This window comes from Schistocerca americana, chromosome 11 (assembly GCF_021461395.2).
Source record: "Schistocerca americana isolate TAMUIC-IGC-003095 chromosome 11, iqSchAmer2.1, whole genome shotgun sequence".
Classification (NCBI taxonomy): Eukaryota; Metazoa; Arthropoda; class Insecta; order Orthoptera; family Acrididae; genus Schistocerca; species Schistocerca americana.
In genome coordinates, this window is record NC_060129.1 from 22,296,652 (window position 1) to 22,324,570 (window position 27,919).

Genomic DNA, 27,919 nt, shown 5'->3' on the forward strand with positions numbered 1-27,919 from the left:
AGCACGCTGTTTCTCATGCGCCTTCGAGTAATGTTACACTCCACAGTGTTATATGTTATAATTTGGAACTCTCTAGTGGCAGAGGGCTGAAAATACATGGACATACAGAATAAAGATGTAGAATATTAATAACGTTTGCTTTATTTAAAAAGTTTTGAGAGTTTTCACATAAAAAATCTGGAGACATTACTTTTCAGCATGCACTTGTGCAAAGCAAGCACTGGGGAAAAAAGTGTACAGTCAGTCACGTGAAATGTGCACATGTCAATGACACCACGCGAATACGGCATAAAGGTGCAACAAGCAGAAGACGTACTCTGTTCGTCCTGCACATTTTAGAGATTTTGATCGAGATAAACTCACACTGCCGTGTTCTTCCATGGCACGCCAGTTTAATAGAAGTGTCCACAGAACAAGCCAGGTGAAAAATCAGTGCGATACGCACGTTCATTTATATGTAAAAGCCAAATTTTACTGTTCACATAGTTTCTGCGTAATCTTTTATTGATTGTTCTATCGATACCCGTTTGTATTGTGATATGTTGTGAATTTTCGACCATTCTCAAGTGTCGCGATAAACTCTTACTTTTATCGTCTATCGCAAGCTTAAACTTAATTGTGCTCTTTTAAAATTTTTGAGAACAGTAGGCGTGTCCTAGTTAAAAACAATTGTTCTCATTTCATTGTACAATTACATGACAAATCTGTTCTCATACATGTATATTATGCTTACTTCCACTCTACATTACAACATGGAATCATATTTTGGGGGAACTCACCTGGGGGTAGATATATTTTCAAAATGCAAAAAAAGGCAATACGCATAATATGTAACCTAAGACATAACGAATCATGTAGACAACATTTCAAAACAAATGGCATTATGACACTGCCCTCTGCTTACATTTATAATATTGTCTCATTTGTCAAGTCATACCTGTTAAACAGTGACTGCACATTAAAATTCAATGGAGGTATTCATAACTATGCAACAAGGCAGCAATCTGACCTACATATGATTCAGTCCAGAACTACCTACTACCAAAAAAGTGTTTTAAATGTTGGGATACAAATGTATAATAATTTACCAAATGAAATCAAAGCAACAAAGAATCCAAGAGCCTTCACACATAAGTTAAAAAAATATCTATTGGACCAATGCTTTTATGCAGTTGATCATTTTGTTTTAAAGGGGTTAAAATTGTAAACAATTTTCTAATAAATGTTCAATTAGGTCTGAAAATTATATATTGTGCATGTCTATGAAATATACTGGATTATTATATACTGTACATGTCTATGAAATATACTGGATTATTTTACTATTATATTTGTATTGGCTGTTTGTATTTTACTATACCACATTTGTATTTACTGTTTTGTTAAAGATAGATAATTTCCTCATTACAAAATAATGTAAAACCAATTTATTAAAAATTACTTGCAAATATGTTCTCTTGACCTGTCCAATATCATATGTACAACCGTACAATTCTATGATTTCTATTGACTGTTTTGTTTAAGATAGATAATCTCCTCACTACAAAGTAATGTAAAAGTCAATTTGCAAAAATTACTTGTAAATATGCTCTTTTGACCTGTCCAATATCATATGTACAACTGTACAATACTATGATTGCCTGGATCAATAAAATACAACACAATACAATATAATGACAAATAGATTATTTTAAGAATCTACAGACGCTTAAAAAACTATATTTTCGTAAGTTATCGGTACGAGTGTTATACTGTTCTCGAAGGTGGTACGAGTCGGTTGAACATTAACTGGAAATCACCCTGACTGCTGCCAAACGATTGGCAACTGCTGCGAATTGGTGTGTCGGAAGAGCTTCCGAGAGTTGTGCATCTTTGATACCTGCACCAGAAGTACCTCTCCTGTGGAACCTGTCACCTCTGCAGAAAGCACAGGATCTGTCATTACTTGTTCACACAATTGCTAGTGACGTGTCAGTGGTAGATCCAGATGTCCCATACAGGGTGGACGGGCACCAGGAAGGATTCAGAGTGTTGTTCCCATTCCTCTAACCAACAAGTTTGAGGTGCTGTCTTTCACTGAAACTGAGCCAGTGGCACTCACTCCACCAGTTTTGGGAGTAAGCAAACGCAACAGGGTAGGGGCCTATTAATCTTTGGCAGCTCAAATTTACGGTCAATTACGGTACACCTCAGGGAAATGGCAGGAAGAGCCAGGAGAGGACACTCCATGTGTATGCCTGAGGGCCTCATTCTACGTGTTGAAGAGGCTGTTCCAGGAGTCATTGAGGGAACAGGGTGCAGTCAACTGCAGATTGTGGCTCACGTTGGAAAAATTATGCCCATCATCTGACCTCTGAGGTTATTCTCGGATCATTCCACCGACTGGCAGAGACGGTTGAGAAGACCGCCTCACGCACGGAGTTTCAACGAAGCTCAATATTTGCAGCATTGTCACCAGAACCGATCGTGGCCCTTTGGTTCTGAGTCGAGTGGAAGGACTGAACCAGAGACTTCGAAGGTCCTGTGAGAAGCTAGGCTGCTACTTCACGGACTTGCGACATAGGGTCGATAATTTTACATAGGGCAGATGTGCACTACACATCGAAGGCTCCTACTCGGGAAGCTGAATGTTCGTGAGGTGCACACGAGGGTTTTTTAATTTTGGCAACTCTCCTTGCAGTCCAGGTAATGATAGCTGTAGGAAACCCAGAAGTGTCACTGTAAGATCGAAAGAAACGCTTCCCACAGGTGAGAGTATTAAAATCCTAATGTAGACTGCCGAAGCGTTCGCAACAAAGTGCCAGAGTTTGAAGCACTCGTGAGAAGCAGTGAAGCTCACGTAATACGAGGTACAGAAAGCTGGTTGAAATGTGAAATTGATAGCAGTGAGATTTTTGGGGAAAATGTAAGTGTATATCAAAAGGATAGGCGAATGGGATATGGAGGTGGTGTATTTGTCGCAGCAAACAAGAAACTCAGATCCACCGAGGTAGAAATTGAAGCTGCATATGAGATTGTTTGGGCAAGACTCAGCATCAAGGGTGGGCATAAAATGACAACTGGACCCGTCTGTCTCCCACCAGACTCATCTCCTGATGTAACCAAAAACTTTAGAGGAAACCTCAGTCAATTTTTATGTAAGTTCCCCTATAACACCGTAATCACTGGTGGAGACTTTAATCCTCCAACAATTAATTGGGAAAATTACAATTTTCTTAGTGGTAGGCATGATAAGACAGCCTGTGAAACTTTACCAAATGCCTTCTCTGACAACCACCTAGAACAGATAGTTAGGAATCCCATTCGTGATGAAAATATATTGGATCTAGTAGCAACAAATAGAGCTGACCTTTTTGATGATGTCCACATTGAAACTGGTATCAGTGACCATGATGCAAAGGACAACTAAAACAAGCAGGAAGATATCTATGTTCAATAAACTAGATAAAAAGTGAGTAGTGTCATATCTCAATGAGGAACTTGAAACTTTCAGCACAGGACAGGAGCATGTAGAGGAACTCTGGCTTAAGTTTAAAAGAATAGTTGACCATACACTGTAGATACGTACCCAGTAGAACAGTTCATAATGAGAGGGAACTTCATAGTATACAGTCACTGTCAAGAAACTTATAAAGAGACAGAGATTACTGCATAATAGGTGTAAAACAAAGTGTCAGGCTGCAGATAGAGAAATGCTGAATGAAATGCATTTGGGTGTCAAGAGAGGAATGTGATGCCTTCAATGACTATCATTGCAGAATATTGTTAAATGACATTTCACAAACCCCAAAGAAGTTCTGGTCGTATGTAAAGGCTGTTAGTGGCACCAAAGTTAGTGTCCGGTCCCTTGTGAATGAGACAGGAACTGAAATACAGAGTAGCAAAACAAAAGCTGGAATTCCTAACTCCATTTTGAAATGTTTATTTACAAAGGAAAACCCAGGAAAATTGCCCCAATGTGGTACTCATACCACTGAAAAGATGAATCAAACAAGTATTAGTGGTGTTGAGAAACAGGTGAAATCGTTAAAATGGAGCAAAGCTCCAGGGCCCAATGGAATCCCTATCAGATACTATCCTTAATTTGCCATGGACTTAGCCTCACGTCTAACTATAATCTGTCATAGGTCCCGTGAATAAAACAGTGCCCAATTTTTGCAAAAAGGCACAGGTCACACCCGTCTACATGAACAGTAGTAGAAGTGATCCACTAAACTACCGTCCAATATCCGTGACATCTATTTGTTGTAGAATCTTAGCACAAATTCTAAGCTAAAACATCATGAGGTATCTTGAACAGAATGATGTCCTCAATGCCAACCAGCACGGATTCCAAAAACATAGAACACGTGAAACTCAACTCGTACTTTTCTCACATGGCATACTGAAAGCTTTTGATTGAGGCAATCAGGTAGATGCAGTTATTTCTAGACTCTCGAAAAGCATTTGACTCGGCACCACACCTACATTTATTGTCAAAAGTACGATCATACGGTGTATCGACTAAAACTTGTGACCGGACTCAGAATCTGGTACTGCGCTCTGCGGAGTTTGAATCTGCACCAGACATCACGGACGTCGAAGACCCCTAGAGGTCTCTGCACCATCGTGCCGTAAGCCGTGGTGGTGCGCACCTCCTGGCCCACATTTAGTGTGAGGGCGCCACGGTGGAACACGTGGTCCCAGCAGCCAATAGCGGCGCCCCCGATCGTTTATTTAAGCCCCTGCCTCTCGCTCAGCCGGCGAGTCTAATCGTTGCGTGCATCATTACTAGTGGATGCCTCGGATTCGTTTGGTTGTCTCTGTCACTCCGTTGCTTCTTGCCTGTTGTTCTCGTAAGGTCTCTCTCGATCGTCCGTCGTCGTTTCGTGTCCGTCCTTTCTGTTCATTTGTTTGTTCGTGGGCCGCTCTCCGTTTGGTCCCGCCGCACTTTCTCAGCTACCCCGTAACTGTTCTGGTCGCGGTTACAACACAGAACTTTTTTGTAGGGAGGATGCAACATGTTATCTCGGATGGAGAGTCATCGTCAGATGTAGAAGTAACTTCAGGTGTACCCCAGGGAAATTTGTTGCTGTTCATGTTGTATATTAATGAACTTTTATATAATACTAATAGTAAAATCAGTCTTTTTTTCCAGATAATGCAATTATCTATAATGAAGTAGTATCTGAAAGAAGATGCAGTCAGATCTTGATAAGATTTCAACTTGGTGCAGAGAATGGCAACTTGTTCTAAATGATTAAAAATGTAAAATTTTGCACTTCACAAAATGGAAAAAACATAGTATCCCATAACTATAATATCAATGAGTCACTGTAGGAATTGGCCAACTCACGCAATTACTTGGATGTAACACTATGTAGGGATATGAAATGGAATGATCACATAGGTTCAGTCGTGTTTAAAGCAAGTGGTAGACTTTGGTTTATTAGTAGAATATTGGAGAAGTGCAATCGGTCTACAAAGGAGATTGCTTACAAATCACTTGTGTGACTGGTTCTAGAATGTTGCTCATGTGTGTGGGATTCATACCAAATAGCACTAGCAGAATATATTGAACGTATACAGAGAACAGCAGCATGCATGGTCACAGGGTTGTCTAATCCGTGGGAGAGTGCCACAGGGATACTGAAGCAACTGAAGTGGAACACTCGAAGACAGACACAAATATCTATTAACAAAGTTTCAAGAGCCAGATTTAAATCATGACTCTAGGAACATACTACAATCCCATATGTACTGTTCACATAATATTTCATGTACAAAGACATTCAAACAATCATTCTTCTTGTGCTCCATATATGAATGGAATGAAAAGAAACACTAATAACTGGTACAATGTGATGTACCCTCTACCGTGCATCTCACGGTGTTTTGCAGAGTGTAGATGTAGATGCAGATACTGCCTCCTCTGTACTTGACCAGTTTGAAGCTCCCGTTACTGCCACGAGATGTCAGTCCAAAAGTAATAAAATGTGGAACAGATAATAAAAATGTATCACTCACTCAGCTGAAGAGTGGCATAGTGTTGCTATAAGCACCCTCCTGCACCAACCCCCCCTCCCCCCTCCATGTTATCGCCGTGGGGGAATAAAGAAGTCCTCAGAAGGTAATCGGAGGTACGTGGCACCAGATGTTTGTACGCAGGTCACACGATTCTCATAAATTATGGTCCGGTGGTTCACAGTAAGAAACAGGCAGTGCATTTTTCCGTCCCCTCTTCATTGTGGATTTGGATGAGGTAATGACTGAGACGGCAGTAAAAACTGGAGAAGACGAGATGAAGGCAGTGGTCGTCACAGGTGACTTGGTGGTCTAGAAAAACGGGGAGAAGGAAATTCGGGAACAACTAGGTACTTGGGAAGAAACTGTGAGATAATATGGGATGAAATTTAATGAAATCAAATGTGAGATCCTCATCACAGCTAGAAAGAAAGATAGACCAGCTAGTGGAATAAGGACTGGAGGTGAACAATTGAAGAAGATGGCAAGTGTCAAATACTTGGGAAGTGTGACGGAGGAAAATGGAAGAAATGAGAAAGAGATCAGTGAATGTGGCAGACAGGCAGAAGCATTCCTGTGAAGTGTTAGCAGCCCAGTTTCACACAAAGACGCCCCATAAAATGACGAATAAGCAATAGTCAGAAGTCACTACATGCAAATATTGACCTGTGCATCTGAAACACGAATAATGAAGAAATGAGATGTAAGCACATTACAGGCACATGAAATTAAGTTCCTCAGGAGTGGGGTACGACTAACAAGGAGAGACAGGGCGAGGCTGGAAAGAGTAACAGAAATAGTGAAAGAAGAACCTTTGCAGGACATGATAGAAATATCGAGGCTAAAATTGTACGTGTACCTAAAGAGAATGGAAAACAAGGGGATTCCCAAATAGATACACGAAATGAAGACGGGAAGGAAATTACTGAGAGGAAGACAAGTGGATAGATGGCTGAAAGGTGTGAAGGATTGTGTTGAAAAAAGTGGCAAGGACTGGACTAGAGTGAACACAGAAAGGTGCTGGGAAAACAGAACTAGATGGTGAGTATTATTTCCCAAAGAGACCTAGTGTGGGGCCGGAAACTGCTCGAGATCATGATGAAGATGTGATGGTGATGGTTCATTGGTACGGAGGTAGCACTCATTTTCTCCATCGAGTTCAGATCGGCCTAATTTGGCAACTGAGGCATTAATGTGAGTTCACTATCGTGCTTCTCAAACCACTATAGCACGATTCTGGCCTCGTAACGTGGACACTTTTTCTGCCGGAAGGTACCATTGACACTGTGAAAGACATGTAGCTTGGAGAGTGCATGCGGTTTTCAATAACATTCACAGAGTACAGAGCTGTCATGGCACCTTTGAACACACAAAAGCCACGGTGATTGCCGCAATAGCATAATATAGCTCCACCGGCCTGTGTCCGTGCTGCAGAGTATGTTTCGGGCAGCCATTCTCTCGGATGAAAGCGTATCGAGACATCAAAAGAAACACAATTCATCCAATGAGGCAACAAATTACTCTCAATCCACAGTCGAATCTCGATGACCCCGTGCTCACTGCAACACTTACTGACAATGTCATTGGGTCAGTGTGGGAACTGCTCCTGCCTCCACCATCATGGTAGTCTCTTATCAGATCTGTCATAGATTGCTGGTTGTACTACTTTACAGGGCTAGCAGTCTTCCATCCTCCAAGTTCTGTGATGAGATAGAGACATCTGACACCCGTTCACCTATTCACAGTCCTTTAACCATTTTGCACAGATGCCCATGACAGTAGCACATGTACAGCCAATCAGCTTCACCATTTCCTAAATGACCATTCTAGGTGCCAGGCCATAACAATCTGCCCTTTGTAAAAGACACTTGCTTCAGTCGATTTCCCCCTGTTTGTAGCCTGTATCATCACTAGAAAGATTCTCCTTACCTTCTTTTCTTTTCTTGATTGTAATTTTATTCCACTATAAGGGGGCACCCTTCAGCTTGCACGTGTTTGAAACATAAAGATAGAACTTGCCCCGCTTCTAACAGCCGTGTACCACAAGTCTCTAGAGCCACGGAAGGTTCTAAATGATTGGAAAAGAGCACCGGTATTTCCAGTTTTCAAGAAGGGTCGTCGAGCAGATGAGCAAAACTATAGGCCTATATCTCTGACATCGATCTGTTGTAGAATTTTAGAACATGTTTTTTGTTCGCGTATCATGTCATTTCTGGAAACCCACAATCTATTCCATAGGAATCAACATGGATTCCGGAAACAGCGATTGTGTGAGACCCAACTCGCTTTATTTGTTCGTGAGACTCAGAAAATATTAGATACAGGCTCCCAGGTAAATGCCATTTTAGTCAACATCCGGAAGGCGTTCGATACAGTTCCGCACTGTCGCCTGATAAACAAAGTAAGAGCCTACGGAATATCAGACCAGCTGTGTGGCTGGATTGAAGAGTTTTTAGCAAACAGAACACAGCATGTTGTTCTCAATGGAGAGACGTCTACAGACGTTAAAATAACCTCCGGCATGCCACAGGGGAGTGTTATGGGACCATTGCTTTTCACAATATATATAAATGACCTAGTAGATAGTGTAAAAAGTTCCATGCGGCTTTTCGGAGATGATGCTGTAGTATATAGAGAAGTTGCAGCATTAGAAAATTGCAGCGAAATGCAGGAAGATCTGCAGTGGATAGGCACTTGGTGCAGGGAGTGGCAACTGACCCTTAACGTAGACAAATGTAATGTATTGCGAATACATAGAAAGAAGGATCCTTTATTGTATGATTATATGATAGCGGAACAAACACTGGTAGCAGTTACTTCTGTAAAATATCTGGGAGTATGCGTACAGAACGATTTGAAGTGGAATGATCATATAAAATTAATTGTTGATAAGGCGGGTGCCAGATTGAGATTCATTGGGAGAGTCCTTAGAAAATGTAGTCCATCAACAAAGGAGGTGGCTTACAAAACACTCGTTCGACCTCTACTCGAGCATTGCTCACCAGTGTGGGATCCGTACCAGGTCAGGTTGACAGAGGAGATAGAGAAGATCCAAAGAAGAGCGGCGTGTTTTGTCATAGGGTTATTTGGTAAGCGTGATAGCGTTACGGAGATGTTTTGCAGACTCGAGTGGCAGACTCTGCAAGAGAGGCACTCTGCATCGCGGTGTAGCTTGCTGTCCAGGTTTTGAGAGGGTGCGTTTCTGGATGAGGTATCGAATATATTGCGTCTCCATACTTATACCTCCCAAGGAGATCACGAATGTAAAATTAGAGAGATTCGAGCGCACACGGAGGCTTTCCGCCAGTCGTTCTTCCCGTGAACCATACGCGACTGGAACAGGAAAGGGAGGTAATGACAGTGGCACGTAAAGGATAATTGGCCCCCATTTTATTGATCGCAATCTAAATGGTGCAATGTATGCTGATTTCCTACGTAATGTTCTACTGATGTTACTACAAGATGTTTCACTGCATGACAGAATGGCGACGCACTTCCATCATGATGGATGTCCGGCACATAGCTCGCGTGCGGTTGAAGTGGTATTGAATAGCATATTTCATGACAGGTGGATTGGTCGTCGAAGCACGTTCACCGGATCTGACTTCCTCGGATTTCTTTCTGTGGGGAAAGTTGAAGGATATTTGTCTGTCGTGATCCATCGACAACGCCTGACAACATGCATCAGCGCATTGTCAATGCATGTGCGAGCATTACGGAAGGCGAACTACTTGCTGTTGAGAGGAATGTCGTTACATGTTGAGGTTGACAGACATCATTTTGAGCTTTTATTGCATTCATGAGGTATTTTCAGGTAATCATGCTGTAACAGCATGCGTTCTCAGAAATGATAAGTTCACAAAGGTACATGAATCACATTGGAACAACCAAAATAAAATGTTCAAACATACCTACGTTCTGTATTTTAATTTCAAAAACCTACTTGTTACCAACTGTTCGTCTAAAATTATGAGTGATAAGTTTGTATTACAGCGCCATCTATCACAAAGCGAAAAAAATGGTCGAACTAAAATATTCATATTTCTTTATGTACTACACGAATGTGTAATAAGAAATGAGGGTTCCTATTTAAAAAAGCACAGTTGATATCCGTTTGACCTATGGCAGCGCCATCTAGGGGGCCAACCATAGCGCCATCTGGTTTCCCCCTACAAGCTAGACAAGTTTTGTTCTTTGCAGTTTTTCGTTTGACGCTTATTTTGTGAGATATTTGGCCTGGTCACGGTCAGTGGACCACCCTGTATAGTCAGTTAGCTTGCATTCTGTGGTTTGTCAGTAGGGTGAATGGAAAGAGACCATTCGAATTTGCTCAGAGGGGTTTTAGCTTCATATTTGTGAGAATATGTGGGATTAGATTGATTGCAGAGGGGCAGGGGCTGAAGTTTAGGACAGTGTTAGTACAGGTGTTTGGCTATGCAGTGGGGGCTTGTAAGTGGTGGAAATGCTCAGTGTTCTTTTCAGGCTTTCTTGTGATTGTGGTGGGGAAGGCGAATGTTCAGCTTTGGTTTATTGGGAGACTTTTTGGGAAGTGTGCTTCATCCGTAAGGAGACACTAGTGTGACCTATTGGTGAGTACTGCTCAACTTTTTGGGATCTGTGCCAGATCAGGTTAAAGGAAGACATTGAATCAGTTAAGAGGCTACCTATTAGATTTATGACTGGCAGTCTCAAACAACACGCGATTGCTATGGAGATGCTTCAAGAGTTCAAATGGGGATCCATGAATAGATGTGACCTTCTTCCCAGGGAACGCTGTTGAGAAAATTTAGAAAACCATCATATGAAGCTGACTGCAGAACGATTCTACATACATTTTGTGTAAGGACCACGAAGATAATGCATGAGAAATTAAGGCCCACTTGGAATCTTATAGGCAGTTGTTTTTCCATCGTTCTACTTGCTAGTGGAACATGAAAGGAAATGACTAATGGTGGTACAGGGTACCCTCCTCCACGCACCGAACGGTGGCTTGTGAAGTATGTATGTACCAGGTGATCAAAAAGTCAGTATAAATTTGAAAACTGAATAAATCACGGAATAATGTAGATAGAGAGGTACAAATTGACACACATTCTTGGAATGACATGGGGTTTTATTAGAAACAAAAAACTACAAAAGTTCAAAAAATGTCCGACAGATGGCGCTTCATATGATCAGAATAGCAATAATTAGCATAACAAAGACAAATCAAAGATGATGTTCTTTACAGGAAATGCTCAATATGTCCACCATCATTCCTCAACAATAGCTGTAGTCGAGGAATAATGTTGTGAACAGCACTTAAAGCATGTCCGGAGTTATGGTGAGGCATTGGCGTCAGATGTTGTCTTTCAACATCCCTAGAGATGTCGGTCGATCACTTGTGACTTGAGGTAACCCCAAAGCCAATAACTGCACGGACTGAGGTCTGGGGACCTGGGAGGCCAAGCATGACGGAAGTGACGGTTGAGCACACAATCATCACCAAACGACGCGCGCAAGAGATCTTTCACGCGTCTAGCAATACTTTGTTTGTTTTTGTTTCGTTCTAATAAAACCCCATGTCATTCCAAGCATGTGTGCCAATTTTTACCTCTCTATCTACATTATTCCGTGGTTTATTAAGTTTTCAAATTTATACTGACTTTTTGATCACCTGGAAGATGTAGACTGCATCCTGCGTTTTCATTAATGCTTTGTTAACTTTCTTCTTCTTTTTCTTTTTCTCCACATCACAGTCGCAATGTATTGCCATCGCCTGTGCTTGACATTAACTACTGTAAGAAACACTAATAAATGAGCAATAACTGAGTCACATTGCAAACTTATCCACTGCACTTTGAGGCAAACGTACCTGACGTAACAACAGTTGGACTGGCACATTATGTAATGTCTATTCATTACGATCATCAGTTTCTTACTGAAAAGGTCAGCCTATTTTACGGATCCTGAATTCTTTCAGCACATAGGGTTTCCACATCTAGCTAGGACGTCGTCGGGACACTGTGAGTTTGGGGAATGAAAATGAAATAAAAATTTTATTTAATATAATTACTTTTTATTTAGAACGCAATTACATGGAACTTGTTGCGGCAGAAGTAGATGATAGCGCCATATTTTTCGGAAGATTTCACCCTTTTCAAAAAGTTTTTTTCCCTTTTATGTATTTATAAAACACCATGCAAGTCAGCTTAAACTGGAGCTGTAATATTGTTTCCAAAGTTCCTGGCAGCAGACGGTTTCTATCATCAGTCTACTGAGCCGACACCAGCGAAAATACTCTTTCCACAGGGGAAGTGTGCGGAAATAGAAAACAAGTACTTGCATGATTATAGCGATTGGCATTTTCATCCAGGTTTTTCGGTTTCCTTAAGAACGTAAATGCATCTACTTTCCACGAAGTTTTTAGACTCTCTTTCTTCTGAGTCACACTTAGTTTCGAAAAAGCTCTTCAGCTACATATATTCCTAGAAACAATTGTTGCCTGAAATCTTCACACCATTTTTAGTCAGGTATATAATAGTGTTTTGAATCGACACTGAATCTGATGTTTCAGATAGCGTCATCCAATCACATAGTAGGCCCTAATGCACTAACAGACGGCGTTACAACAGTACTTGAGCAAGCTCTTAACAATATTTTGCAAAATCGGGACAAAATTGGATCTTGTCGGTCTCGATATAGGGACGGATGGCAAACCTATCAGCACCGGCTTTTATGAAGAATTTTCACGGCAGTATTAATTGCAGCGCGCACAGAGCCATTGAAACTATAATTTTCCCCCACTTTATGCGTGAATGAAACGGAAAGAGGCCCTAACAACTAATACCGTGATACGTGCCCTCATCCATGCACTTCGCAGTGGTTCACAGAGTATAAAGGTAGATGTAGATATTTTATGTGGTATTGTACAGCATGTAACGTAAGGAATAGTTGCATTTGCTGATTTAAATTAGCCCTGCACAAAGGTAAACGGTGTAACTTCCACAACACACAAATATTAGATGCTCCTATTAATATGTGTAAATATCGTTGCTAAGCCGACTGAGCCAAAGGCATACAATTTTCGAATATTCTGCCTAAGTTACCACATCCACATTCCGCATTTAAAAATTCGTGCGCCCCGCCGTACTCTATCGGCGAAATACCAAACGAGAATAACAGTTGAAAGGGCACGGAGAACGGCGAGTTCAAACTTGCTGAATGCTGAGGAAGCACCGGCTGATATTTTCGCTTTACAGCTGTTTGTGGTTATCTTGTTAACGTGATATATGTGTAGGTAGGTGATTATTTACCAGTAAGTGTCAAAACAGTACGTGTCATAGTGTTGTAGTCGCTGCAGACGTCCTATAAGTTTGTCGGTTGTGCAACACGTATCACCAAAAATAGATTGTGTTTCTTATTTTTAAAATTGCCGATTGCCCGCGCGTTCTTAAGTGAGAGTGTTTTCAAGGTGATGTGCAACTAGAATTTCTATAAATAAGGAAGAATTATGGGTACTTGTTTAATACATAATGTACTTTACATGCTGTGAACGTGAGCTGTTTACGTTAAAACATTGGTCGAAACCACGACGGAATGACGAAGTTAGCGTTAAACAGTGGGCCTTGATTTGAAAATTTGTTGCTACTTAACTCGTCACAAAAGTATGCAGTGGTCACTATACCATAAGATTTAATGCAGAATTGAGATGAAAGAAACTGAAGTAATTTCAAATTTTCGTTATAGAGTTAAAAGATTTTCTCTGCTATTTGATTTCATTGTCGTTCCTTCAGCACTAACGTTTGTCATGCGTGTTTGAATATATTTGAATATTATTGATTATAAATTTTGAACTTCATTTTGTGTAGTAGGCAAAGTAAAGAAACGTGTTTATATGACATGTCAATAAGTCATTGACCGAAAGTGGGCCCGAAAATTATGACGCTTAGCCTCTTGGCTTGAGTGGGAAGTAGAAAGTTTTCAACTTTACAGTCTGTGTCTGAACTAACAAGCAACAACATTTTGTTTGGTGTTACCAGAATTGTGGCCAGTGTGCTTAAAATAATTGCAACAAAAGTAAGTCTCCGGTTGTTTGTTTTTCGTATGTCTGCTAGGCTACACTACGCTGTGTGTTTGTAAACAAGATGTTATGAATACTAAAGCTATTCAGATATTGGTAAATAATTCAAACATTTAACTAGCATTTAATTCTGTAAAATGATGATTCTTACTCACCTATCCTGGAACATATATGTATATTGTTGTGCCGTTTAGTTCCAACCATACTTCTTTCGTTCTTCAAGAATGTTATTTCATTTCTTCTTGTGTCCACTCTCTACAGTTTATGATATTTTCTTGTTTTGAAAACCTGCCCTAATTCTTTTCCTCCTTTAATAAGTGTTCTGTTTCTTTTTGTGTCTATGTTGACTTCCACATGTTTGATCTCTCTTCAAAGGACCAACACTTTAACTGCCCTTTAATTATCCTCTCGGCCATGTGATTTTGGATTTGTAATTGTTTAGTAAGTCAAAGATTTGTTTTTATTCTGTTATTATTCATACTGCGTATCCAAAGAATTTTAATCTCCTTTTTCTCATTAAATCAGTTTTCAACTTTCAGATATAGTTTTGTGTTAGATCTTAATCTGTATTATGATTCACTGCTGCTTTTGGGTTTGTGTTTCCTTGGGATTCTTTTTTATGTTCTCTAATGTTTCAGTCCATCCCTTTGTAGTCAGTTTAAAGAATTTCCACTGCATATAGTATTCCTGGTCTGACTACTGCTTCAGTTTCTTGTTCCAGTATAAAGATTTTTTTTTGGAATGTGTATTTCTTGTTATTTGAAAGGCCCTTTCCATTTTATGAACACATTAGTGTTTATTGCTGTTTTTACCTCTGTGCTGTTTAATATTGGCTCTCCTAGATATTTATAACAGTCTACTTTAGAAGTAGTGTTGTGTGTTTCTTCAAATGCCATTTGTAATTCTACTTTTGCTGCTTTACAGTGTAGTTCTGTGATTTATTCTTGTGAACTTTCAAATCAGTCGGTAATTGATGTCATGTCATGTGCAAATTGCTGACAGTCTAAAGTGCTCCTGTTTGGCTTTCTTCCTAGTTGTACACCTTCAGTATCTATGGCTGTCCTCCATTCTCTAACCAGTTTATCTGATGTACAGTTAAAAATAAATGGCAGCAAGCCACCTGGTTTCATTTCAAAATTTTCCATCAGTTCTGCCATAAATTCTATTTTTCATCTTGTAATAATAATATGGAAAGGATAGAAATTGCTACTGACCACATAGAGGAGGCGTTGAGTCGCATGCAGCACAATGGGGAAGACAGGGCCTACTGGTTGTGCCTGTCTGACTCGACGGCTCCTGTGTGCAGTGATTAGTAGTGTATCCTTTCCATATTGTTGTTATTCCATTGTTTGTCTTCCAATTTTCTGTTATTAAAATTGCTTTTGGTGTCACATATTTCAAGCTTTTCATTTTCCTAATTTCTAAAATGGGTTTTAAATTTATAGCTTCATCTACACATGCTCTGCTCTTCCTGGATCTTCCTCGATACTCCCCTAACTGTGGCTCAAGTATTGTTTCAGCTCCGCTTAAAAGTGCCTTCGCCAGGGGATCTTGCGCACAGTCGAACCACATTACTGTGACCACGTGTAGAAAGCCTGAATAACCAACTTTTGCTGTGCAGGCCACTGTGAGATGTGCACAAAGAGTGTCAGTGAGGTTCTGGAAGGTACCAACACGGATATGGAGTCACGCCAACTCCAGTGCTGTGGCGTGTTACGCTAGGTATCTCAGTTGAGGATACACAGTGAAAATAGCCCGATTGAGGTTCCCCCACAGATTCTAAATTGGCTCTAAATCCGAGGAGTCTGGTGGACAGGGGAGTACGGTAAACTTATACTCTCATCCTGGTGCTCTTTGAAACGTGCATTTTCACTGCAAGCTGTGTGACATGTGTTGTCCTGCTGGTACGTGCTACCGAGCCGAGGGAAAACAAACTGTATGTAGGGGTGAACATGGTTCACAAGAATAGATGCATACTTTTGCTTGATGCATTGTACCTTCCAGAACAACGAGATCACTCAGGGAATCCACCCTGGCATGGACCCTGCTGATGATTGTTGCAGGGTATTTACTTTGACATTTCATTTCATACGTGCCAACGGCCATATGCCAGATAGAGCATAAAATGTGATTCATCTGAAAAGGCCACCTCTTGCTGCTCAGTGAACCCCAGTTGTGGTGTTGGCCCAGTCTTCATCACCATTCAGTAGCAGTCATCACAGGTCTACGAACCAGACACCTGCTTGTGGAGGCCCGTATGCTGCGACGTTCACTGAACGGTCGACGAGTAGACATTGTCGGTAACCCCTCGGTTCGTCTGGGCGGTCATTTACTCGAGAGTTGCGTGTCTATTTGCCTGTACACATCTCTACCGCTGTTATTCACCCCTGTCATTTACAGTATGTGGTGTACTACAGTTGCCCTGGTGCTGTTTTAGATAACACCATTTTGTCACGTACAGTGTACTTTAATTACGGTGACACGCAAACAGTTTACAAACTTGTCTGTTTGTCCATCTATTCAGAGGTGGTTGCAGGACTCGGCTGTTCGATTCAGGATATCGAATCAAATACCTTTCGGCCGAGTCAGCAGATGACGATCGAAATGATCGCTATAGCGAGCAGAAATCTACAGATACCAGTATTCGAATGCTGGCCTCTGTTCTGACCAGAACCGAGGTGGAACCTTCCTAAACGCCGATCAGGGGCCTGAAAATGGCGTTAGTAAATTGCCGAAACAGGTAGCTGAATAAAATATGTTTGGAAACTAGATGGCTCAAAGGTGTTTGATTCAACATCCTGTTTACAAACTTAGATGTTTCAGAAATGCTTTCACCCATGGCCCAAAAGTCAGTGATTGTGCCCTTTTGGACATCAGGTAAATTACTCTGTTTCTGTATTATGACAATGACTGCACTGTTTTGTGCATTCTCCCCTCTCTACCTATCCGGCATGTTTTATACACCCTCTACTGCTGGTATTGCCACCTGCCATCTGAGAGTGGTTGTTGCAGGCTGATGTCGAACTTAGGTGCTGGTCACATTAAGGTAAGTCAGGGGCAAGAGGGATGTTCCTCTCTAATTGTTGGGATCTGTTTTATCCCCCTTTTGTGTTGGGTATGTATTATTGCAGCTGCTCCTCTAGTTGGGAGGATGTTTGTTTCCCAAGTTTCTTGAATTAATTTTGTTTGGCACGCTATCATATTGTTACGAGAGTTCTTTCATAATTCTGCACTATATGTCTTCAGATGATGGTGACTTAGTCTGGTTCACTCGATGTTGTATTGTCAAAACTGAAATTTGCATGTCATTTGTTGGAGTTACATTGAGGTTTGAAATATTTTGTAAGCGTTTTTCAATTTTCAATGTTGTTTGTGCAGTTTCAAACATTTTTGGCAACCTTACAAGGTTGGTGTTTTATATTTCCTAAAACTGGTTTTGAATGCTCTGTGGAAACCCCTAATGTCGATTTGTTTAAACTCTAGTTCTATTGACGTCTACTGATACTCAAGATTTGCAGAATTCTCTGTGGAGTGATTACCTTTCAGATGTTGTAGTCTGACTCTCTTAAGACTTTTTGATGTTGCTTTCCTGGCTGTGGCCAGTAACAAGGGAGACATGCAACAATTACCATAAACAACATAGGAACTGTAATGTGATGTTATTGACTTTTTTTCCCCCCTCCAAATGGGCTGAGCTACAGATCAGTCTGTCAGCACAACCAGGTTTCTGTAGCTCCAAATTTGTTGGGTCAGCAAACACGCGATCAGACTGTTGCCTTCCAACCTGACCTGTACCTCAGGCTAAGCTACAGTTAATGTGTCACCACAACCAATTCTTTTTTGTTTTCGTGTCCATTGACTTTACCAACTAACAACAAAACTGTGAATGTATACACGGAATGTGACATAATAGCAGCCATTAACACTAGTGTATGTCAGTGGCCCAAGCCGATGACTCGTATCGAATTATCTTCTTGTTCGCCCTTTGATTCTTGTCGTTAGTATTTGCTTTCGTATGTTACATGCTCTTCACCTTTTCGGGGTTTGTTAATCACATTTATTGTGCCACCAGAGGTATTTGCGTTTCTTTTTGAGGAAGATGGTACTTCCTGGTGCTTGTATTCTTCTGTCTTTCAGGAGGTGTTCTGACTTTTTGAACAAATTTTTTTTCCATCTTCTAGTATTTCAAAATTGCTGCCCTTTGCTATCTTGTGTGTTTCAAACTACCGAGGTTGGTAGTGACTCTTGTTTCTAATTATGGGTCTAATTCTTAACACAATTATGTAGATACAGTCATCGGACTTTAAACTAGTGCTTTTAGTAATAATGTTGTGCATTTACATTTCAGAGTGTTTTGTTATAAACCCTAATTTATTCATTATAAATTGTTTTCCAGGTATTACGTGACTCTTGAGACATTTACGTTAAGAAAATGCAGCTCAGTTTCTAGTTATATCATAGTCACAGGTCACCAAATATCTTCTCTAACACTAAATCAGAAATACTATTGTACAAATGGTTAATCTACTTGGGCCTTTGTTATCTGAAGTAAAAGCTTCTGAGAATGCATGTCTGGAGCACAGTGTTGTGTAGAAGATGGTTGTGGATGGTAGGAAACTTGGAAAAGAAGAAAATTGATGTGTGTGAGGTGGGTGTACAAGGCTGCTGAAAATTAAGAATGGCTGTAAGGTAAGAAACTAGGGTCTCTGCAAAGCTAGTGAGGGCAGGAAAGTGAGAAAAACACTGACTAGATGAAACAGGCTGGTATGATGTGTGGTAAGGCATCACAAAATAAGTCCTGTGGTAGTAGAGGAAGCTGTAGAGAGCAAAAACCGAGGTAGACAGATGTTGGAATACAGTAAAACTCCGATTATCTTGACGACTTGGGACCAGACCCCATCTGCGATATTGGGTAAATCATGAAAGAGGTCTTTTCTCCCTCTTTTTTAGTTATACTTGTGTATACATACTACTGTAATATCAATTTAATGACTACAAAGCAATGTTGATTAGATTTTGGGCAGTGCGGTACTTACATACAGTGTCATTTCTTGAACATATGTTGAACATATCGATCAGAGTCAGTTATTTTGCTGTCTTCAGTTGTTTTTGTGCTTGACGGTGAGAAGCTGTATGTGGTCACACTCAGGATGCCGCTCCATCCGTGTCAGCACAGTGTCGAGTCACACAAATCCCTCACCAGCTGACATTCTCCATCTGGTTCAGTGACAATGTTATCCTCCTGACTATCAGTTTCTTTTCTCACACTTTGAATGATTTCATCGCGACTGAGAATTTGGAATGCAGGGTCTAAATAATCACAAGAAAGCCACTCGCCTGTGTATTCTCTGCACTGCAATCGGATGTTAAGGGGTTTTCAGAAGGATCTTTCTTATGTCCTCCAGTGACATTTTATCCTCTGCTGCTTCTTTTTCTTCCTCTTCCTTTACACACTTCTTCTTTCCTCTTTGTCTTTCTGTACCTCATCTTTGGTTGAAATGTCTTTAAATTTATTCCAAGCTCTTTTTCATGTGGTTGTCTTCACCAGATTTCGTGCTTCTTCCCTTGTGTGAGGCAGTCTTTTAAATTCAGTTTTTGCTGATCAGCTCCCTCAACTGTTGTATTCTGTAGTGCCGCTTCATAGTTTCGATAACTGATCAGTCTGCTGGCTGCCGACAAACTCATTAAGTTTGGCGGCAGAATGAGTCTTTTGAAATACCCTTCTTCTCTACTGAGAAGGCCCTCTTTGGGGTAGGTGGGTGCATTAGACAGAATTAACATCGCCTTACTGTTTTTGTTTCCTGTGGCTTTATAGATTTTTTTTTATTTTAGGTATGCAAATTGAAACATACTATTTGCAAAAGAAAGCAGCAGTTATCCAGGCCTTTCATTCATTTTTGTAACATTTTTGAAGGCCTGAGGCTTCAAGATTTTCCTCTTGACAAAAGGGGTATTTTGTGGTATCCCATAGAGTTAGCATAGTTGAGTGTGATAACATGATCTTTACAAACTTTATGGCTAGGAGCATTTTACAAGCTAAACTTATTTCAGGCAAAGCATTCCAAATAACACTTGTCTCATCTATGTCACATTGACATTCATTGTCATAAGATTCTGCTTCGAGTTTCAATTTTTAAACGTTTTCTGCGGTTCTTGGGTCTGTTGATAATTTTTCACCACTTAAATTCAGCTCACAAATATTATGCCCCATCCTGAAATTCCGCGGCCATCCATTTCTTGGTTTAAAAGAAGACAAACTATGGATTTTCTAGGTTACAAGTTTTGCTTGATGAAAACTGCTTGAATATGGCCTTTTCAACCTCTTTGTTTTCTGCTGTTTTCCTTGCTTGTCTCGATGAACTCCCATGTACATTCTCGAGGACAGATATGAAGTTTAAAATTGAGGCCTTTTTTGTCTGAAATTGTTGTTCCCACACGAAACATCTTAGTTAACTGCTTTTCACTCGTGCCTTTGTCTAATTGTTTAATGACTTTTATTTAGGCTGCCGACGATAAGACAGTGTGTTTCCTATTAGAAGACATATCCTGCACAATAAACCACAACACAATTAAAAAAAATAATAAGAAAAACAAAACACACAAAACAAAATAAAATATACAGAAAATGAACGTGTAGCAACAAATCATTGTATATGTTAAGACACGACACAGGCTTATGTATGCTGCATTGAATGACAGGCACCACAGACACAATAATGTGCGTGCTGTGTTCATTGTTCACTGGAAGATTTTGTCTTGTAATACATTCACTATTTATTTTTTTTAGAATGATAAAGTAACATATAGTGTACTGTATACTGTAATAACTAATGGACAAAACAAACAGGTTAAGTCGTAGAGTACAAATTTCTTTCTCCTCGAAGTGATCCAAATAGTTGGAGTTTGGATAATTGGAGTTGTACTGTTCTGTTCTACAATATTATTCGCCATAGATTCTCCTATTAGCCACACGAAAATGTGTGTGAAACCCACGACAGAACAGCATCACTTGAGGCTGGATTAGATACGGGGATTACAATGGTGAATGTTGTCTTGAAGGCAGGAAGGAAGAAAGATTCTAGTTTTTAAAGTCTCACTGAGAGACCTAGTGCTGTAATCCATCTTGAATATTCTACCCTGTAGCAAGTTTGCACTGTTGTGAAACTTCTTAACAGATAAGAGGTATCCAGGAAACGTTGGGGTCTGTGCCTTGCCCCGTAATGTGATTTAACATGTTGGGCAGCATCACTTGGCTTGCTGCTACTGTCACAGCTATGGCGCATGTTGCAGGGCTCTGGGATGTCCGCCAGACTCCTCTTCCTGCTGTGGCTAACGTTGGCAGCCCCAGAATGTGGTGGCGCGTCCATCCTGGGGTGGCTACTCCCGTCCTGGGCCGGGGGAGGCGGTGAGGCTGACGGAAGCGGTTCTGCCCGGCTGGCCTCGGCATCGGGAGTCGACGTGCCCGAGGTCCACTTCGAGACGAAGAGTGTCGAGGACAAGTTCATCGACGCCGTGCAGCGCTACGAGGGGCGCGTCTCTGACCTGGACGCGTGTCAGCACAAGGTGTGTAAGGGCTGACGGCCTCATCAGTACTGTCTGTGCGAGTGTGACAGAGGGACGCAAGACAGTTAAGTGAAAGTTACGTAGCGGGGTTCCCTCTGCTCACTGTTGACACTGAGTCGGTGTAACTCACATGCTCCACAATACTTTCTGGTAGTTTGTTTACCGTCTAATGCAGCATTTCCGAATTCACCTTTGTGTTGTAGATGTTTGTAAAAATAAGGGCATTACAGGTGGATCGGGTGTTGGCTATGATGATTTCGTGCCGAGTAGCAGCTTTCTTTCTAACTTGCTAGATTAAATTTAGTTGTCAATGGTGATTCACCCTGGCTTCACACAGCTCACGGTAAGTTCCTATGGCCAGATGACCTGTCTAGTGCAGCAGTAATTGTGCTTAAGGGCCACTGTGTGGAACTATGATTAAAATTCAGAGAGCATTGTTAGGTAACCATATATTGACCCCAAATTCCAGTATAATGTAAACAATCTAAGAACTACTTTCCAGGAAGGTTGTCAGCAGAGATGATTTAATTGACAAACATCGTCATAATCCAGCCAATTTTCCCAAAATATTTCTAAATTATGTACACAAACCTTCCTTGTGAATTAGTTTATCCATTAGTGAAACCCATATCAAAATCCCTGTAATAGTTCCTGTGCTTAGCCTTCACATACAGACAGAAAAGTTTGGGGGGGGGGGGGGGGGGGATACACTTTAATTTGTAATGTATTGATTTCGACCAAGCTTCATTGCTTTCTGGAGTTCACTTTAGTGTTTTTTCCACCAGATGCCGCCTTCTCTTTAGCCAACCATATGTTGCCACGAGATATCACTCTGTACACAAATTAAACATGGAGCGGGAAGCAGATAACAAAACGTATTTTACAGACTCATCATTACTACACTCTCCAGTCACAGTAATGTGACCACCTGTCAAAAACCTGAATAACAAGTTTTTGTAATGCAGACCTCTGCAGGATGTGCACACTCGGGGACTCGGTATTCATTTTGTGGGTATGAGCTAGGTGGGCCAAGGGTTCTTAAGCTACACACTGATAAGCGCCGCCAGTTCTTTGTTGCTGTAAGTTCTGGGCAGGCTTTAGTGGCCACCGACAGACGCGATGGTGGAATGTTGTGTGTCACAGGGAACGGGGATCTTGGCTTTACGGGCCGGATTGCGAGGATGGTTAAAGCCTCTGTAAAAAAAACACCTCAGTCTCGAGGTGTAATACACGCTGATGAGATGCGTGGCTGTTGAGGTTGAACAGTCGTTAGTGGGCAACCTCTGGGAAACCTGCCACACCTCAGTTGTGGGCTCTCTCTCGGGGTGGACTTTTATTTCAGTAGCTGCTTGTGGGACCGAGATGGATAATTTGAAATTTTCTCTTCCTCCTCCCAGTGGAAGGGGTGGGCTACTGGAAGGTACTGACACACGATCAAACAAGAGGGCTCAGGCACCCAGTCCTCCAGCTAATAGTAACAGAAGGCTTGCTGCTTGTCAGAATGGGTATTTATAATAGTTGAGCAGAAAGAGGGTAGCTTCGATAAAGTTTCACCGTTCTACATTCAAAAAAGATTTAGAGGGCATAGCTTTAACCGTAAAACCTGTCAAGTGCTTGTAAAATGGAATGCTGTTGCTCAAAATGTCGATAATTCCAAACAAGTGAAGAACCTCCAGAAAACTCAATGCTTCAGGGAGTATGCAATTGCAATTGAACGGCACAACACCTTGAACTACAGCAAAGATGTTGTGGCACGAAGGTATCTAGTTGACATTCCCCGAGAAGAACTGAAAGCTGAGTGGTCCTCGGAAGGCATTGTCGACATGCAAAATGTCACGAGAAGTGTGGGTGGCGATCTTTTCAAATCTGACTTTTTTATATTTTCGTTTAACAGCACCAAACTTCTAGAGCATGTCAAGGCAGGTTTCCTTTGCCTAAGTGTGCAGCCTTATTTCCCCAACCCAATGTGCTATTTTAAGTGTCATCATTTTGGGCGCACTGCTCTTTGTTATAAGGCAGAAGCCACGTGTGGCAAATACGGTAAAGCTGCCCGTGAAGGAGTTCATCGTTCATTTCCTCCAAATTTCTCAACTGCTCTGGGGATTGTCCTGCCTATCAGGAGTGAGGGACTGCAGTGTCTTCCTCGAAGAATGTAAGATCGAGGAGATAAAAACAACAAAGTGCATCTCGTATGGCAAAGCCAAAAAGATATTAGAGTTCACGTAGCCACCCACATTCGCTGCCTCCTTTGCCTCCATTCTCAAACAGCCATTCCCGAAAAATGATGTGACTGCACAGACAGAGGTTGCTAGTATCAGCACTAGTACCTGCGTTTCTCAATGCACTTGTGCTGCTGCAGTCACTTCAAAGCCTGCCCCTCCCCTTCTCACAGAACTTCAGAAAAGACCCTTGTTGCTGACACGGAACTCCCTGCCACTTCAAAGATCCAGTCTTGTCCGCTGTCCGACACAGCCACTATCACTTCCAGGGTTGTGGCAGCGAAGCCTCCTCGGACAGAAAAATCGAAGTTGAAGGCGAAGAATAAACCACTGGCGGAGACAGGAAGTACACATTCCAATTTCGACGTCATCCTCTCTGATGTCTTCCTCGAATCTTCAGAGACGATTGATCTTGATGTCAAAACAAACAAATATGCCTTGAAAGGAACCTGTGGCCACTGGAGACAGTGCCACAAGTTCCTCCAAAAATCGTAACACAACACACAGACACAAATGTCACCCTAACAAATGTAAATTCACCTGATGGAGGTTTAAAACTTTGAAACCCACCGTGGAGATAAACAGCGACCGGTAGCAGTAAACTTGTTGTTTCATTTAATGTCAATAACAGTCATGGTAAAGCCTAACCTAAAATGTTCGCATTTAAAGTTAATTGTAATGTATTATGCAGAAATAGGCCAGTAGACTTTCATTGTTAGCAGAATTGTTGTCGGGCACAGATATGAAACCTCTGGAAGTTTGTGTCCAGGCTGATTTAACATCTGATCGTCACATAATCTGCTTGCACGAAAGGTAGCTACCAAGAAGTGTTTTTGTCATGTAGAATTGCCACCTTTTTTTCTGCTGTTAGGCCTGATTATGTGCTCGTTTTCCCATTAGTGCAGAGTTTGGAATGTAAATAACTGAACCCCATGATGAGAGTAAGGCGAAGACGACTGCTTGAAGCTCCTGTGGTTTTTCCACGTGTTGAGTTCAGCAGTGTGATATCGAAACTCGTATCTGAGGGCAGTGTGCAGATCCCATTTGTGGCACTCTCTGTTCCCTGACGCTGGTGTACTCGAGTCGTATAATGATATGTGGTTTCTGTTGGCAACAGGTGGATATTTAGGACTGGCTATTGACAGGTGAGGTGCTACACCCTGAATAAAAAACTTGTGAAGAACAGGCTTCAGTGATGGAGGACAGAATTGCCACCTTCGTAACAACATGCCACTGACACATTAAAGCTCTGATATTGGTCAATTTCGTGGAATTTTTTAAGTGCCCATGTCGACATTTAAGTGTCTTAATCATATACTTGGCTTGTTTTTAAGCTGACTTTGATCTCTGTTTCACGATACAATTGTATCGAAATTACTATACAAATAAAATCTGAAACTTTCCAGGATTTCAGTGGTTTTTTTGGTGACTTTAAGTATGAAACAATAATAGTTCATTCCTTTTGTTTCTGTATTTTAAAAATACTTGGATAACTGAGTCACACTATTTATGCAGCTTCTGCATTAATATGATTTTCATCTGCTCACACGAGCTAAAAAATTCCAACTGTTCGCTACATCTGCACAAAACGTGGCGTGCCTTTTCAATTCACCCCACAAAACTCTTTCTTACAACACACTTGCTGTCAAGTGAGGTAGGACGGAGAGGTCATACTTGTAGCTAAGGGATCTAATTACTTAAAACAGTGGCAAAAGCAGAATTTAAATTGACATGTACGTATTCTTTAAATGAAGTTAACAATTGTGTGGAAATATTGTAAATAACTTCATAATATTTACAGTTATGTCTTTATTCACATTAAATGTAAGCAGCAGCTAGCAAAAAATGATGTTTACATATAAATAGTTTTGTATGGGTTTATTGTCTTACAAATGAAATGACAGAAATGACCAGTATTTGAAGTTCATAAAGTGCATTAGGTTTAATTACATCAGTGTGTAGACAGCCACATGTGACGAGCCTGCACGTACCCACAGAATACAGAATGAGACAAAACAAGTGACTGAACAACACACCTGATGTTTGAGACAGAACTGTTGTTGGCTGGCCCTACAAATTAACACTCTGAGAAGTCAGTCACAAAGTTATTTTAATGTAAGTATAGGCAAAAAATGTGTTTAAATTTATCCATTATCCATGAACTACTTTTCTTTTCAACAGCAAGTTCTTCATCTGAAATAATCCCCCGTGCAGTATTAGGGACTAGAATAGACTTGCGGCCCTTCCTTGCCTGTCGTAAGAGGCGACTAATAGGACTGTTTTTATTTGGTTACGTTTTTACATTGGTATTTTGACTATACTTTGGACTTCTGAAAATTTTGACTTTTTTTTATGCTTCTTCCCCTCACCTTTTTTGGCTTTTTAAATTCTGGTTACCATTTTGTGCTTGACCTCCACTTTCCAAGTTTTACAGTAGTGCGGTCCATTTGGGAAGGATGCCTCACAGTGGTGCGTTAATTCTCACTGTGTGCTCTCGTCTTTTACAGCAGCAAATCTAAGTGGATTTGCTTCTGCACCCGCAATCCAGCACGGTAGCCAGTCCTTCGTGGTGGGGTTGTCACGTAGCCTCTAGGTCACAGGGATGGCACGGCAGACTCCCGAGCTGTAGCCTCCCCCGTGTCAGCCGAGGAGCAGGTCCCTGCCCACGCCGGGGCACTGGCACTCGGGGCAATGGCTACTGTGCCAGGTGCCGTTTGCCTCGGCCGGGTGGCGCCCACGAGAGAGCCTCCAGTCAGAGTGAGTGAGACGGGGGCAGATCGTCCGCAATGAAACAGATTGAACTTAACGGTGACCGTGCCAGCGTGGCTATCTCAGCGGTCAGGAACAGTGGTTTTAATGCACGGGTTTACAATCCTATAACATTTTCATCTTTGACCGTGCCTCCAGGTGGAGAGCCAGGTAAGGAGAAATGGAAGTGGACAGTTTGCTAAGTTCTTGGTTTGTTGCTTAACTGACGGTGGAACTTTCGCTACGACGAAGCCATTGTTTTTCGTTGAAAGTATTGAAGATCAATTTCGGGAGGTTGCAGCAATAGAACAGACGAGAAATGGATCTTCGCTGATCAAAGCGTCACTGGGCGACTGATCACGGGCCTCTCAGGTCTGTGTAAAGATAGGAGATATACAGTCACCTTTCTCCTCGTAGCAAGCTCAGTAGAATTCGAGGTCTTATTTTCCATCAGAATCAGAGTCTACAAACTGATGAAGAGCTGCATACTAACCTGGCGTGATGTGGAGTTCATTTTGTTCGCCACATCCGGAAGGGACCCAAAGATAATTGAGTGGACATAAGGAGCTTTTATCCTGGCCTGTGATGGTAACATTTTGCCTGAGGAGGTTAAGGTCATGGTTGGAAGGTGTTATTTCAGGCCTTTTTTTCCTCCTCTGATGAGATGTTTCAAGTACCGGAGGTTCGGACACCCGTTGTCCCGCTGTTCTAATGTGTCTGTCTGTCTGGCGTGTGGACAGGCATCCCTCGAGGGCAACCGTGACTAACCCCCTCAGTGTGTCAACTGTCCGAAAGAGGACCCTCCTCGCTCACCACAAAGCTTAGTGTTTAAGTAGGGGGAAGGAAATTCGAGGGTATAAAACACTTGACCGTCTGTCTTATCGAGAGGCAAAGAAAAAGTTTGAAAGGGTTCATCCGACTTATACGGTCTCCAGTTTTGCGACTGTTGTCACAGTCCACACCTCGCGACGAGGTCTTGCACGAAACTTCGTGGCCGTGGTAGCATTCCAGAGCCTGTCTCACAGTTTGGGGAGGGGATGTCAGCTTCCGTGCCCCCAACCTCTGTAGCACCGGTGGTTCCCACACCATCGGCGCGGCCAGAGATGCCCAGTCGTCCTTTGGTGTCGTGAGTGATGAGGGCACCTCTCGAGGTGGCTCCCTCTCAAGACGAGGACCTGCAGCCACAGTCTGCGGGCCGAAGAAAAGTACTGTTCTCTTCACTCCCACAAGATAAAATGGGGAAATCTTCACAGGAATAGAAGACTCACAAGGATAAAAAGGATAAGCAGGAAGATAAACTACTTTCTGGGACTTCGGATGCGAT

At 41.6% G+C, this 27,919-nt stretch overlaps 1 protein-coding gene across 4 annotated transcripts in view; it reads left to right on the forward strand.

The window, feature by feature from the left end:
* Positions 1–13,327: 13,327 nt before the first annotated feature.
* The window catches only part of LOC124553721 (protein brambleberry-like), a 200,722-nt gene continuing 186,130 nt past the window's right edge, over positions 13,328–27,919 (forward strand). The window contains exons 1-2 of one of the 4 annotated variants that reach the window (XM_047127637.1): positions 13,328–13,456; positions 21,356–21,628. In XM_047127637.1, coding sequence (XP_046983593.1) covers positions 21,365–21,628 — 264 coding nt within the window. In that variant the 5' untranslated portion in view covers positions 13,328–13,456; positions 21,356–21,364. The other 3 variants (XM_047127638.1, XM_047127636.1, XM_047127639.1) reach the window with 3 other exon arrangements.